Source organism: Linepithema humile, chromosome 1 (genome assembly GCF_040581485.1).
Source record: "Linepithema humile isolate Giens D197 chromosome 1, Lhum_UNIL_v1.0, whole genome shotgun sequence".
NCBI classification, from domain to species: Eukaryota; Metazoa; Arthropoda; class Insecta; order Hymenoptera; family Formicidae; genus Linepithema; species Linepithema humile.
The window spans coordinates 35448930-35465438 of NC_090128.1; the positions used below are offsets into that span (position 1 = coordinate 35448930).

General features: G+C 35.9%; 1 protein-coding gene across 2 annotated transcripts in view; it reads left to right on the forward strand.

Annotated features, from left to right (window-relative positions):
* Positions 1-263: 263 nt before the first annotated feature.
* Positions 264-16509, forward strand: part of LOC105672694 (facilitated trehalose transporter Tret1-2 homolog) — a 71898-nt gene continuing 55652 nt past the window's right edge. Inside the window, exons 1-4 of one of the 2 annotated variants that reach the window (XM_067355026.1) lie at positions 264-433; positions 13531-13634; positions 13776-13889; positions 15660-15856. In XM_067355026.1, the coding sequence (XP_067211127.1) occupies positions 13838-13889; positions 15660-15856 (249 nt within the window). In that variant the 5' untranslated portion in view covers positions 264-433; positions 13531-13634; positions 13776-13837. The remainder of the gene's footprint in view (positions 434-13530; positions 13635-13775; positions 13890-15659; positions 15857-16509) is intronic. The other variant, XM_067355029.1, reaches the window with a different exon arrangement.

Below are 16509 nucleotides of genomic sequence, written 5' to 3' on the forward strand. Positions count from 1 at the left end.
TGAAAAATAACGATTTTGTAATAATAAATTTGTTTCTAAAATAATTTAATTCTTTTTTTACAAAATCGTATTAAATATTGGTTATGTATAATGAAGAGGGTTGTTCTTTACTGCATTTTCTGTATTTTTTCGAAATTAATTTAAACAGGAAATTTAAAATGTAGCGTAGTTTAGGTGAACAGATCTCGCTTTATTTTGATATACTCTGCTAACGAGTCTGCGCGTTGCAGGAGATTTCTGTTTGGCTTTTCCCGGCTGCGGTGGATACACCTATTCCCGTCAGTCACGTGGTGAACTTTCGCGGATACGGATCGCAGTTCTTTCTTTCCTTGAACAGTACGATAAATTCTTAGCAGTGGTATCAAAGAAATTAGCGCTCAAAGAGAATCAGCTGAATTCACCACGGATCAGCGAGCATTTTTTAAAATTAGAGGTAAGATTAAATTTTTTGTTTTTATTATACTGACAATTTTGCGTTTATAGTTGAATGTGAATTGAAAAGCGACATTTGTTTAGCACTTAAAGCCTCGATAATAGGAAAAAATTGTTGATCGGAAATTTTTTGCTTTTATTCCTTTTTTTTACGAAAAATTTATTATTACTTTAATTGAAATAAAAGTGTAAAGTTGATGGGCAAAATCAAATTCGCTACTTGACATAAGTGCGTTATTATCTTGAAGGGCGAGAATATACGATGAAAGTAGATAGATAGACGGTCGATATCGTGCAACATAGAGCATCTACGTTTGGAATCTAATATCTACCTGGACACAGTCTCGGTGTCCAATGACTTGGTTACTGTATTGAATAATACAATATGCATCGATGCTTACTTCGACGACGGCGGCATTCCACCTCTCAACTTCTCATAGGTTGACGTAGACAGGCGCCTACAGAAAAGCAAAGTTTATGCTATACTCTTCACTTCAATATGCGTTGAATCGTACTTAAAGTACTGGTGCAAAGTGTTTTCGATTTTTTTCTTTCCTTCGCAATAAGATTACAGTTTGAACGCTATATTTTTATCAAACTTGTTCAAGTATTCCATGTTTCCATCTTTTGCCATTGTCGGAAAAAAATTATGCAAACGTGACGTGGAATTATCATTGTAAAACACAAAAAATTAAAAAAAATTTGCTTAAATTTTTTCTCTTGCAAATCTAATCTTTTAATTGAACATTTGATTAGAATTTTAAAAAGAAATGTGCGCTAACTGCGTAATCTTCAGTGTATTCTTGAAGTTATATTCGATATCAGGGAGTAAATGAGAGTAGATATATAGCAGGCAAAACTTGATTATAATAATTTGTATAGACATTGTACAAGCAGGCAACTTGCATTTACTTACTACGAGTTTCGCGAATAAGTTCGAAGACGGGAGATTTTAACCAGAGGCTTTTGAAACCACTTCTGGGATGATGGGCGACAATTCCGGAAGTGGAGTGCGATTTACTCGTCTCGGAAGTAGTGTATTCGAGCTTACGGTTTCTCGGGACCGGCTGTGGTTTATCTCTTAAGCAAATGAAATTTTAAAGAACCAAAAACTCTTCATAACGAAGTAATGTAGGTAACTGTTACACGTTGTTTACAACAACAACTACGTTTGCAGAATCTTATTATATACATATATATATGTTCTTTTGAAGAAATCTTTGAGAAAAAGTTTTTTACACATTTTTTTATTTTAATATAAAATTATATAATTTATATATTCATATAAATTTTACATTTTATTACATAACTTTGATATTAAATTTTTGATTATTTAATTTATTTTAATATAATACATATTTAAATAAAAGTTATTCCGAAAATTTAGCATTGTACATTAATAAATTAAATTGTGAAATAAATCATCACACGTTAAATTACGATATCCTTTTTATTTATTTCTTTTTTTAATTAAAAATAACAGTTGATCAAATTTAGTGAGGTAGAAAATTTCTCATGTTGTACGGAAATTTATAAAACATTAAAATATCCTGGCAATTTGTGTTATATTAATGGAGAAGTTTTAGTTTCCGCGTTACAATAGCGGTTGCAATAGTAGTTTGCATTATATGACACAGTGTGATAAAATATTCTTCTATAGTATATAAACTTGTCTTTACATGTTGCAGGTTTGTGAATATTTATGTCTATATACTTTAGACTATCTATATACTATAGAAGAATATTTTGTTGTGGCATGTTGTGTGTGTGATGAATATAAATCTTAATTCACACACACACACACACATGTGACACCAGTAAATTTATATTCTCTCGCTTGTTATTTTTCATAATTAATTTTCTGAACGATACGTGGTTATGAAGAGGGATAGAACGATCCAATTTAAGGTTTCGATTTTTACATCAATGCGATATTCGCTTACAAAAAGAAAAAGCAGTAGAAAAAAATAAATGATCTAGTTGTAATTCTTTGATGATAGGCACCGCGATGATAAACTACGCCATTATCAAAATACAAAATTGCTTTTTTTGCACGGATCAAATAACTCGAGTTCAATGTGAGCGAATAGGAAAATAAATGAGCAAACGAAAACTTTTCCTTTGTACGTTTACTGTACTCGAAGTGCGCATGCAACGTGTTTGCGAGCACTCCTCAAAGAGTGAATTTCCGATTTTTCCTACTCTGTTTGCACAACCAAATCTCTTTGAACTCTTCAATGCAGATACGTATAATAACAGCGCGCCTCCTCGAAAACGTAGAATTACTAATAGATTGAAAAAGTTTATTTTTAGAGAGAGAGAGAGAGTGAGAGAGGGGAGGGGAAGAAAGGGAGGGAGGGAGGGAGGATGTCGCAAGATTCGTAATACATGGTTTGTAATTAAAAGTTTTTTTTTTTTAAATAGAAGTCGAAGAAACTTACCATTTCCAGATCTTTAAATTTTAATATTCGGTAACTCGATAATTAACGCTCAGGTTACAATTTTCTTTTTAAATAAGTTTTACTTGAAATGATTACAATGACGAATTATGCAGTCCATAAACTGTGGACGCGAGCAAAATATCCTGGTGCATTATTAGGAAACCCGATGATGCAACGGGATGTGGGTGCACATCCGACGCAATCCTTCGTCATGATCTTGATTCCAATCGAGATTAACGAACCTGACCGGTGAAACCTCATGGGTCTAGTGATTCATCGATTGGCTCAAATTTCCGCAAGCACAAATGCGCGAAGAGGCGAGTCTCGACTATCGGGGCGAAATAATCGGAAGGATAACTAAAGAGAAAAACCGATATCTAAAATCTGTATGAAAGAAATTTTTACATAATAACGTTTTGTTTAAAAAAATGCGAATGTAAATGATAAATACGCGTGCTTTTTCGAGTATGCGCGTACACGCGTAATGGACTGAAAGGCCAAAAAAAAAAGTATAAAGCCAATATTTCGTATAATCGTGGCATTAGGTGAATTTTTTATCCCGCCTCTTAGTGCGACCACTCACGAGTAAAATGTACGCCCGCTTCACTTTGATCTGAAGTCCCTTTGTGGGATCCGAGTCGTTGTTAATAACTTTGTAGCGCGGCGCTCTATGGAGAATTGGCCAGCGCGAAACTTCGCGACGCACGTAAAACTTTGCCGGTCGCTAGGCGAAGAGATATTGAACCCAGTATCTCATAAAAAATGGACTCCAACAGCAATTTCATAGAACAGACAGGCTACTTTCGATCAGCCGTCGAGATAGACAATGTTATGAGCTACTATGACCAATGACGTAGAAATGTTCGATTTTTCCGCGGAAATAAGGGCGTTTTAGGCAAGGATTGAAACCGATGGTATTTCAATCAGTTCATATTTTTGATTAAATCCAACATTTAATCGCGCGCTATCGGAAAAAATTGGAGCGAAGTATATGTCTCCAGCTTAATTTTTGCATCAAGAATTATAACAGTTTAATACAGCTTTGTGTTCCAATATAATATTATAATATTATGTAATTGTCTTGCCATAATTTATAAATATATTGTAAGGTAATAATCCTTTCAAATTTTGGTTCGTGATATTGTCAAAAATTAATGTCTTTCAATTTTTATCGGCAAATACGTCAATAAAATTGTTCGGGAATTAAATTGCGTTCAAGTGCAGGCTATCCGTAAGACTTATCGAGGAAGAAACATTTATGGGTCAAAGATTTGAGGATCGATTATTGAATATTGTATTGAGTTTAAATACATTTTATCTATTATTTCTCATTTATTTATACAAGAAACAGCAACGACTAAAAATAAAAATAAGTCAGCAACGTTTTTAACTCCGAAAGATTTTCTCCGGTTAAAGAAAATATTAGCATGTCTGGAATTGAACACTTTATTATGTGATCTATTTGTTATTGATCGCCGCACAGCTGAGGAGGATATTATTACCTGCGACGTAAAGATTTATTAAAAAATATGCACGTGTCAAATTGAATTGTCATAAATATTCGACTCATCATATCAATGGCGCCTGATCCTTCGGTATGACGCCAACTTGTGCCGATCGATCAATCATCGATTGCCACGAAATAATAAATGCGACCGATTGTTTACACGGCCGTACAGCACGCGTCTATGATTGAACGTGCTATCGACCTTTGTATACTTGCACGTTCGAGGAATTAATCTTACTTCACGCCGGAACGCAACGAATTTCATCACGGGAGCAGCTCGAAAATAATGCAATTGGTTGCGCGAGAGGACATTGGAGATATTAATCTCACTCTGTTAGTTTCGTATCGCGCTTAATAGTGGGGTTTAAAATAGAGAGGAATAAACGTGCATTATCCCAGAGTGGATAAAGATGAAAGATATTTCACCGTGTTACACTTTGCCATTTTGTCAAGCGAGAATTCCAAGAGGAAGTATTATTGCTACTAAATCAGGATTTGCGACTCCAACGATAAAACATCCCTCTTTTCCTCTCGAGTGATGCGACTGACAGATATAACGGGCTTTAAAGAATTATTGGCTCTTGGACGTTCCGAACTGCGATCAGCTATTTTCTCGATAAAGGCGAAGTTTGTTTTTGTGGATGCGCCAAAGCAGCCGCATGCTTCGTGTCGATTCAGATTTGTTAATAGCGTTCCAAAGAAAAAACGAAGAAGACGTCGATAGAGTGAAAGCCACTAAAGAGTGCATTTTCCTGTAACAAGTTTGTTAGTATCCCGGAAAATAACTACGTTGGTCCGGCAACGTCATGATAACATTACGGATGAAATTTTCAGATTTAAAATTAAATTGTCGTGAGCACTTTAGCGATAATTATTTCTCAATAATGCCGGTCGAAAATGCACAATTTAGGGGCAACAAAGTTCTAAATTATTAATACCACAACTGTTATAATAACTTTAATTTTGTCTGAGATAAATTTGTTTGTCGTAAAGTTGTTAAATCATTATTTGTTTAAAAATTTCATTTTTTACTTAAATCCCATTACCAAGCTGTCTTGTACGTCGAAATATACAGCGACTCGTGGAGAAAGATTTACGTCATGAAAAACTTTGACGCAGCCCCACGCAAATGGATAGAATGGAACTTTGTTTTGATAAACGAAGTTTTCAGCGGCTCTAATGACACGACAATGAAAAAGAAGAGATAAAAGACGGTGATAGATTCACGTTGCTCGTCGCTGCTTAAATTCGCTGTCAAACAATCCGTTTAATGATTTCAAGATCTTATTTATTACAATGAAACTTTATCGTTTTAATTTCATCTACTTTTAGAACTTTTAATCTTTTTTCTCGTAAAAAGGATTCTTATCAGCCCTCATAGCTCGGTCAAGTGACGTATAAAGATATATTGGAGTCAAGATTACTTAATTTCGTGTTTCATTTCGTGTATCCTGCGCACTTTCACTATTAAATAGAAAAATGAAAAAGAACTTTTGATGCAAATGTTAATGCAAAATATAATATATCTATCATTATTAATGCAATATTGATTTTTATATTAACTTAAAGCTCTGTTAAGATAGAATTGAATTCAAATAACATTTTTAATTTATTTATAACTTTGTGATATATATTTCGGTTCATTTCTCTCTCTTGTTGCAATAAATTACTCTCGCGTTTAATTGCGCACTGTAATACGAAATCAAATTCAATGTAATTAGGAGATTCAGTCCAGATATATCCTCATCGGGCAGACCTAGATTACCTTCATTTTCGTAATCTGTCAGCACGTAAGCACGGATTAATTTGCGAGATCCCATAAATTCCACATCGCCGTTAGATTTCACGGCATCGATTTTCCATGAAACACTGTTTAGGGAGCTTTTCCTCGTTCGACTTCGATTTAAATAATTTAATGATTAATGGAAATGCAGAAACTATTAATTTTCTCTCGCATTCTGTAAACGCCGAACTTAATCACCGATATTACAGTGCCGTAAAACTGTTCATGTTTCGAGAGAAACTCTTCTTTGTTGTATTCTCCGAAGAGAAAATCGGTATAAGCGAGAGAAGTCTATTAACAACTACAAGAAAAATTCAGAATATCCCCAAGCGTAATTGGTTTTCATCAATTATTGTCTACCGCGACTTTCTTCATCTCTCTCTCCGCTTGTCTATCTTCGATAGAAAAAAACACCCGCTTTAAACGCAGAATAATTCTCCCTCTGACGGTATCGTGATTTTTTTCACGCCTACACTTTGGTCAGTGTTGGATATCCATTAATCGTCTACTATATTGCACATTTATCGAAGCTGCACAGAATCGCACTTCGTGATATAAGTTTTCAATAAACTTCCGCACCGACACACGCTTATTTTTATTTATAGAGGCCGTAAATATCGAGGGAATCTATAAAAATCCTTTTTATAGTTACGTAGGAAAGGAAGAACTTCGTTATTTATTCGCATTTTCTCCTTAATCAACGAGGATTCGGTATGAAATGTGTTCATTATGTCCTATGTCGCGCAATTGATTCAACGGCGCGATCAATTATGCAGAATGCTAACGAATAGGCAATTGAAAGATTTGTATCGAGGCTCCGTGCTTTCCTTACAACTTTAGCGATCGATTTCTCACCGTATTGCTGACGATACGTTTCTGCATAGGAGATCATTTGATAAAGCAGGCTCATCGAGTTTTCTCAACGTTTTCGTTAACCGAGCGGCTTTCGGTAATGATGCAAGTCAATCTTTATAGCTCGCGGTCGTGTCTTTCGCATAAATAGTAAGTAAATATACCTAACGTTCATAGATACGAGAAATTCAGCATAGAATCACAAAAAAAAGCAAAATGTTTTGTAACTGAAGTCTTATATAAAATGTAGAATATAAGACGTTTCGATGTATGTATGTAGAATTCCGCGTTTGAAAAGCGAGAACAGAATTGGTGCAAATATTGACGTTTCCTTCAAGAGGGATTTCAATGATGATTTTCATGCAAAGGCTAGAAGAAAATACATAGAATTAGAGTTAATTTAATGACGTCTATTTTAAAATTTTTCTTTTACAATCTTTTTTATTTTACAAGTTATTTCCATTTCTCTATATTTTAGCGACAATATTAATCTTATTCGTTTTTCATACAAATTTTGTACGCAATTGCGAAATGTCATATCATAGACGTAAGAAACTATTTCTCGCAATAACGTAAATGTCCTTGGTTGTATTTTTTCGATAAATCGAATTGGAGTAGTCCGAGATGAGATCGTTTTCGCGCGAAAATGTGTTATGAGATACGGAACACGGCGCGAAGAGGCACTCTCGCATCGCTATCTCGCTTTTATTTTCACGGGTTTCCCGTTGACCGACGAGACGATAAAGAAAAAAAATTACGTGTACCACACGCATCGTTTCATCTGAGCGTTTCACGCGCTCCTTTTCCTTCGTCTCGCGTCCGCTCGCGGCAACCATTTCCTGTGGGTTTTCTTTCTGAAAAGATGAACGCGTGGTTTTTCCAAGCGCCCACCGCTATCTCTGCCCGTGTTATTCGTAAACAAGCCGGTGCAGTGCTGGATATAACAATAACGCAATCGCAGTACGGTTCAACGCGCGTTATCTCCGCGATTTTTATCCTGCATATCTCTCAGGGGGAATATGAGCGTCGTGCCACGTGCGGAATAGTTCATGTGTAAAAAAAAAACATATTATTAATTGAATTCCACTTAAGTTTTGTGCTGCGTGACATTTTAGAAAATGTCGAGGGAGTGAAAATAGATCGTCGCTCTCCCCTTCAAGTTCGCAATAATAATTATTTTACTTGACCTGAAGACTTCAGATATATCGCGGATACGACGACGTTTCCAGCAATATCTAAATCGGTGCTGGAGAATGACATTCTTCTTCTTTTTTCTTTTTTTTTCTTTTTTTTTTTTGAGCATTGATATATTCCTCGGGCACTGTGTCCAAGGAATGAGGACACGAGATTCAATGCACCCACATGGATATGACGCCGAGCTCGTTGTCACACATACGTTATATTATGTAAAACCATTGTCACAGATTCGTAATTATAAGAGCACCTACAGAATTGAAAAAACAAAGATTTTTTTGTCTAACTTGATCATCTATAAATACTGTCGGGAAAACGGTACATGCTAAAGACAGATATCCGAGAGAAAATGCAATAATTCTTTGAAAGTTTCCTTCCGTCTTAAAGAGCGTTTTCTCCGCGAGCGATATTACATACTCTCTCTCTCTCTCTCTCTTGCTCTCTCTTTAAAATTCTGTTTTTTATAATCTTGTTGTTATTATTTTTTAAACTTTAAGTACTAACTACCGCTCAACAAATTATTATTACAATAATGGTAAATAATGCTGATATCACGTAGTGCAGTGCGCTTGAAACAACAACTTTAATATCGTATTACATCCGCTGTTGGAAAACTCCGAGTAATTCCGTTTTGCTTGGTGCACTCATACCGCTACAGCTTTATTCTCACTTATAAGTTAACTAATTCCCTTTCAACGTTATTTAACTGGAATAACTGTTATTATGTTTAATTACAACGTGGACGCGAAAATACTCTTTTGACGTCGGTCATTTCTCGTTTATCTTATATCTATAATAAATGAAACGTTGCCAGGAACAAAAGGAACGTTGGAGCTATCAGAAGTTGAAACAACGCTTTATCTTGAAAATATTAAAAGAACTAGATATTTCGATTCGAAGGTTGTCGTTGCGTCATTAAGTTTTCTTCTGGTTTCTGATTGATCCGTAGATGCGGACTGCTTGTTTGAAAATTGCATTGTTATCGTACAACTGCAAACTTATGGGAATTGTCGCAGAGCAATATATACCCCACGGGGGATATAACAATGTTTGTATTTTACCACTGGACGCGTTTGTATCTGCGGCCGAGTGCGCTGAGGTAACAACTTCGTGCTAATCCTGAAATGCATACCGCACCCTATTAGTGTTCGATATTTATCTACATTCCTTTACTGACTTATTGTATTGGGCAGAATCCAATTTGCTTTAACGGTTTCCCTCTAGTTGACTTTAAATACGAAGGTGTCTTGTATCGGCGTTCTAATCTATGTGTGCGCACAATATCTATGGATTTGGTATACGCCAGCCGATAGTAATTGTTACGCTTCGCGCCAAAGAGATTAATTTTATTTGCGTAATTAATTGATAATTATTTTTCTAAATTAATTATTTAGAATTTTTTGGAATTATTAGAGAAGCATTCGAATTTCAATTTTTATGTAATATTTGTTTCAATTTACTACGACTTTTCTGTGTAAAGATATTGATAATTATTAATCCACGACGCGATTACATCTCGAGTGATTCTGATTTAAGAATCTGCAGTCATGTAAGCCTTGTTCGACCTACCACTATTGATCAGCTGATCAGGTGCGCACATTAGCGTACTAATATAATAATTATGTATATCCTAAACAGCTTATGTGTATCATATATATAAGCGAGTCATGTTTATTCATGAATAGTGTACGCGTTGGATTTTCAAAATGTTATAATTCAATGAAAAATTGATGTATCGACATATGCCAAAAACAGATCTTCTATTTCCGCGGATATTTACGCTCAAAGCATACGCTTTTATTATGGCATGCATTTATTATTAACACACACAACATTTATGTGAAATAAAAAATGATAAATTATAATATATAGATTTTATTTGACAATTATAAAATTATTTAGTGGTAAATAATATTTATTTAGTTAGGATTAGTAGCAGATTTAGAATTATTTCACGTTCTTGACTTCTTGCCGTGCTGAAAGAGCACTATAGTGCTGCTCAGTAGAACAAACTATATTATATTCTATTGTCTACCACTAAACGTGAATAAAGCCGTGTTATAGAGGTAGCTCTTCAATAACGTTAATTAATTTAAATGTAAATGAATTTGGTGCAAATGTTGAAATGATGAAATTGCGACGCTGAAATGGAAGAATTGTTAAATATTATGATTTTTAATTTAGTTTTAAATCAAAAGCACATTTTAAATGTACTTTAAATGAGAAGTCTGATGGAAAACGAAGCTTTTCACTCTGAAAAGTAATAGTTTTCATTGCTTTCACTTAATACTCAGCTATATACTCAGTGGACTTCAGAGTCCTGTATAGAAAATTCACAATATCATTGTTCTAAAAAGTCACGCAGCTCTTTTCAAGCCTCATTGTTCAGCGGAACTATACACTCTTTCTCTAAAATAAAGGGTCATCCGCTTCTCGATCTCGTGAAAAAAACGCTTTTGTCGATTAAGGAACAAGGGTAGCTTGATGCCGGCTTGATGCCGTTTTTATGCGGCACTTTACTGCGTGTAACGCTTTATTGCACAATGTTCCGATGCAATAACCAAGGTTTGCTGTCGACGTGTGGAATCCTTTTAGCTCTAGCGATCGTCAACAAATATTCATCTATTTTCGCGATGAACGGAAAACGCTGAAGAAATAAAACTGACAATTTCTCAAGATTGTCGCGGCAAATTGTTCGACACGAAATGAAAACTGTCGGTATAAAGCGCTAGCAATACTCGTCAAAGAAAGAAGGAAAACTTTAATATGTATAGGTTAATATCTTTGCGGTTTTACATCAAAATGTAAATCTACATGAAATATAACGGTACCATTTATAGAAGAGACTCAGACGAGTCTTTTCTATGAATGTGTCGTTATATTTGACACGCACGTGACGATTTCTACTCAAAAAGATTATGCGAATAAAGGGATCCTTTCTAAGGGACAGATTTCGTAAAATATTTCCTTTTTATGATAGACTTTATGGACTTTATGGACTATCGCAAAAACGTTCAAATGTGTCAGCAATCTTTGATTTACTGCGTATAAATTTTCTCGAAAACATTTGGACTTTTTTCTTTAATGCCGATAATAATTTATTATTACATTTGATTCATAAAATTACATCCTATTTTCTCTCTGAAATATAGGACAATCTTCCTAGGATTTTTTTTATTCTACCATTGTTCTATTTTTGCGTTTCACATTTTTCTGGTTTCGCATCTGTACAAGTCTTACTGAAGCATTCCAATTTGCAGTTTTCTCTGTACCGATAAGAGCTGCGATGATAAGGGGATAAGGACAACCGTTCGAGATAGCTGCTTACTCGTAAATACGTAGTTTTCTTAAGAAAATGAAAAACAGGAAGAAAACGTGGATATTTTCGCGAAATACATTAGATTAATTAATTATTTAATAATATTAGCTATCATTAAAATATCTTGTGCGGAATTCACAACGTTGCGGAATTCACAACGTTGTACATCGGAGTATTAATTAGGAGAAAGACGAGAACAACTTTGTATAGAAACACTTGAATTATCTTCGTGTATGAGTCTCTTCGCAAAAGCCGGTCTTGCTTATTATCTATTATCCAACCAACTCACGTCATGCCGGCCGACTTTACATAATGGAATCGAGTTGATTTCAGCACATAATAAATTTACCTAACAACGCCGGTTATTTTTAATCAAAGGAAGTAATATCCGAGTAGGCGACTAAAAATTACATCATACGCATACATCGCGGCCTGGAAATAACGTTATAAGAATAAAACAGCGTGTAATAATACTGCGCAAATTTCACGTATAGCATAACATAAAAACCGTGAAGCCAATAATGTGTATGAATAAATGTGCGTTGATCTCCTGAATTTTTTCTATCGCGCATGTACTTTGTTACTTCAAGGTTGCAGTTTTTTGCAACGAAGACAAAAAAGACAACTACTTTGCGGCTCCATTAAATTTCGCGCTTCGCTTAAGCGCTGCGATTATCTCGCCTTCCGTCGCCGTCGCTTATGAGGGAATAAAGCACAAGAAAACACATTCAAACACGCACTGAGAGGGAGAGAGAGAGAAAGAGACAGATTGAAAGAGAGAAAGGAGGATCTCAAATGTAATTTCCCGCGTGCTCTTCACGCACATCACCGCTTTCGCGTTGTCAACACAAATATCTCATTCCTTATCCGCTCTACCGAGCTTTTAGCGGCAAACGGGTTGCCATTCTGAAATATGGGACATTCCGGATTTGTCGGCGATTTTTTTCTCTTCAACGAACAAGTGGCTATTATACCGGAATGTTGGGAATTGCCGTAAGAAGTCGAATCACGAAGCCGAAGCAGTCTTCGACTCTTTCAGCGGACTTATTTAGCGATCGCGGTACGTGACTACGGACTATAACGTCATTCAATCCCGGCAGGATGTACGGAACGATTGCTAGTCCTTTCTTTAACGGTAATTCCCTTAATAGTTGTAATATAGCAAGTGCAGTTATATTAGCTGCGTTCATTATTTACGGAGCCGCAGTCACGGTCGATAGGTTCTACTTTTTCATATTAATCGCGCACGCTTGAGAAAAATATTTCGTGAAACTTACGCGTGACCGACATAATCGAAGGATCTCGAAAAGAACACAAGAGGGTCTGGCGGAACGAATGATTGATGACATTTTAATCGTGCGTTATCGAGGCCTCTAATATATTTAAATGCGTGACTTATGTTCTGCTGGAAGCAGACAAGTATGCGAAATTCCAGCGGATTCCGGAGACGCTTTATCAAGCGGCGTATTTATAATATTTAGCGCTAAACCGAAATGTCGAAACTGCATATACGATGCGAAAGTGCAAACGAATGTCGCCAGTTACACTATCGCGACCGTTTATCCGCATGAAATCGTGAACGGAAAAGCGTAACCAATATATCAAACGTAGCCAAGCGTAGCCTTTGAATAATGCACGAGAATGAGTAATGCGCGAGAGGAGAAGCACATTTTCAGTACTACTGGCATTCTTTTTTTTTTGGTACTATTTGCATTCCACAAGATGCATGCATTACTATCTTTCATTCTCGCCTCACCAACGCAATGCGACATTTTTCATGTAAATCTGCTTGCCAAAATAATAGATGCAGATCTCTCTCGCTCGATGGTATCTTTTATTACAATATTTTTAATCCTTTATTTGTTGGGGACAATTAATTAATTTAATTATTTTAATATCATCAAAGTTGCACTAAAAGTAAATTTATAATACAATTTTAATATTATAATATTTAATATTATGATATAACATTTTAATTAACTCATGTTTGTTTGCACGAAAGCTGTTACATCAGAGAATATCTCATTGTGGAGGGAAGCGATCGACCCAAAAGATATCGGCATGTCGCGACTTCACCCAACAAACGTTACGACACCAATGGAAGCGGTATGTACATACATATATCCGAAAAAAAAATGATATATAAAAGTTTAATTAAAAAGACTTAATTGTCACTGTCATTAATATTTGATTTTGACAGCTCAGCGATTAATGAGATCTGCTAAATTCCCGGATATTTGTTTACAGGTGACGTGACAAAGATTGAGGTGGTGCTCGAGGAGGCACCAGATGCTGTCATTGTTGGGTCCATGTCATCGGAATTGGAGGCTACCACCGAACTCAATTCGACCTTTCCCGACGGTAAGTCGAATAATTTCATCTAATCCGGGTGACTGTAATCCCTGTTTATTCGCGACCGCGCCGTGTTTCATGATATTATTTGTCTAATCTTGTCAAGCGAGATATGAAAGCGTAACTTTCACTCTAAGAAGCACAAAAGAATTTTTCTGCTTTTTTTTCTCTCTCATGTAATTAAAATAGCTCTTATTTGGTTTTTGACAAAATATCAAATCGGCATATTTGTCGAGTAAATATATTTGTGGTACGATTATTTTCCGAACACGGCGAAGTTTTATTTTTGATATGAGTTTTATTAGTAATGCGATATCGAACGGCAAACAGCATCGAAAAGAAGCACCACTGTCGAGAGAAAAAAGAAGCGATGAAAAGTTTGACTTCTTTCAAATATTGATCACGTACTTGCGATGTTTCAATTTCGATGAATCCTTCGGGGAGTTTGTGGAGAGGCCGCGTAGTTTCTTGCGTACTTTCGTTAAATTTTTGATGCGACAATTTTTTTCTTTGATTTCTGTCGTGACATAGATAAGGAAATAAAACTCATGGAATAACGCGTTGTTTTAATGTTTATCTTTGCAAACGATCGCTTCGCACGTCGATACAAATATCACCTTCATCAATCAACGGAATATTATTCTCAGCGGATTACTTCGTATATCACGTGAAATCCATGAAAACTTTGCGTCTGCGAATAGAAACGAAATAACGTTCCAACAGCAAATGCGCAGCGCGTTACACGGCTGAATAATTAATAATTGTGAAACGCGCATTGCGTATATTTTCGCGATACACCGAGTTTTCGCTAACTGCATCGGACATTAATCCGACGTAGTTTAAGCACATTTCATGGTGTCTCTCCATTACGGTTACGTAAAGCTATAAACGGATGTCTATTTTCCGGCTTAACGACACATGAAAAGAAGATGCTCGAGATTTTGCGAAAAGTCGTTGGTGACAGAAGATCGATCGTGTCATTTTTCTTTAAAGATGGTGAAAAGTAAAGAAATATAAATTTTGAGAGGTCTTGATAATCCGTTTGCGCTATAACATGTAAAATGTTCAGAGTTTTGTAATATATTTTCTCTTTTTCAAAGTTATTTGATTCAACTCTTAAATTCTTGAGCATGCAGAGATGAGAGAACGCATGAAAAATCCCGTCGCCCGACGACGTAGAAGAGAGATTTAGAGAAAATATAAATTATATGTATGAAATGTCGCGTGCACCTATATTTTCTACGTGCAATGCACGAGTGCAATGCGAATATAATGGAATCTGTCTAGTTCCTCTTTTCGTTTTGATTTTCTACGTGATAGCTCGCGAAGTAGAAGTTCTCTGCCCGGAAGGTTCGATCCAGACGCGGTCATGGATATCAATTTATCAGTCCGATCGTTTGCGAAGGTACTACGAAACATCGTTAGATAGCATTGTAGCATCGCCAACAAAGGTTCACGTATGAGTGAACATCGAATTGTGCGATACTCCTGAGCGATATTTCCTGGCTTTATTTTCTCTGCCATAGTCACCGTGTAGTTAGCTGACAGATCAAAGGATACGTATGGAAAATAGGTCATATTAACGTGCGATGAATATTAAAATCCAACTTCCAGGATAACCTTAAAAGATGATTTCAATAACTTTATTAAATATCCGCCGTCTCTTTTACAACGCTAATCAGTACTTTTTTAATGCAAGTCAATAATAACTTTATCCTTCGGTCGTTAAGCTTTATGTACGTTTTACCGTGAATAAAACACGTGAGGTGATTTGATAAGGGATTGCAGGAACCGGTGCGGTAGTGGTGCGAGCGGAAGAGGCCCTGATCGTCGTTTTTGTCCTGATTCTGTGGGTGGCTGCCATCGCTTTGTTCTTCAATCGATGGGGCAAGATCCGCATGCTCGAGCCATATCAGCCGAAATTTCAGCAACAACACAGACCAAGCTGCACGATAGTTGATCCAAGCCCACTTCAGGTAAGTGCATCCGTGCACGGTCGCTGATCACCTCGTCTCCCTGCAAACTCTCTTATTCCGCATAGATAGTTTCTATAGAGAGTACTTGTGTTGGAACATCTGTTGGCACACGGTTACATCGTCGGATTAGCATAATGCAGCTGATTTGTGCAAACGTGTGACGTATACAGTTCCTCGTGTGTCAAACAGCGTTATACACGACACCGCTTTATCACGACATGTATCTAAAGATGTTATCGATACATTGCGACTGATGTATCATCGAGTAAGGATAAATCAATAGCATTTTTACTTAATATTGGTACAATTTAATTATTTAACACGCTATTTCGTCAGAGTTCGATACCAAAAAGAAATTAATTAATCACGCCGAGCTTATTTTAGCGACAAATTCTGACATCGTGGTTGATCTGATATTTTTCTTTTAATTGCTTAATGCTTGTTTTTTGCAAAATCAATATAATCACGCACAGCGTATTAATATTGTAGCGGATTATTTAATTAAATTGAAATATTACAAAGCTTCTTTGTGATGCGTAAATCAGGCGATGAATTCTGCAAAATAAAACAGGCAATTAGATTGGAATTAAATTTCCCGATGTAGACGATAGACGATAGCACGAGAGAACTCTGATTATTTCTCATTTAATTAC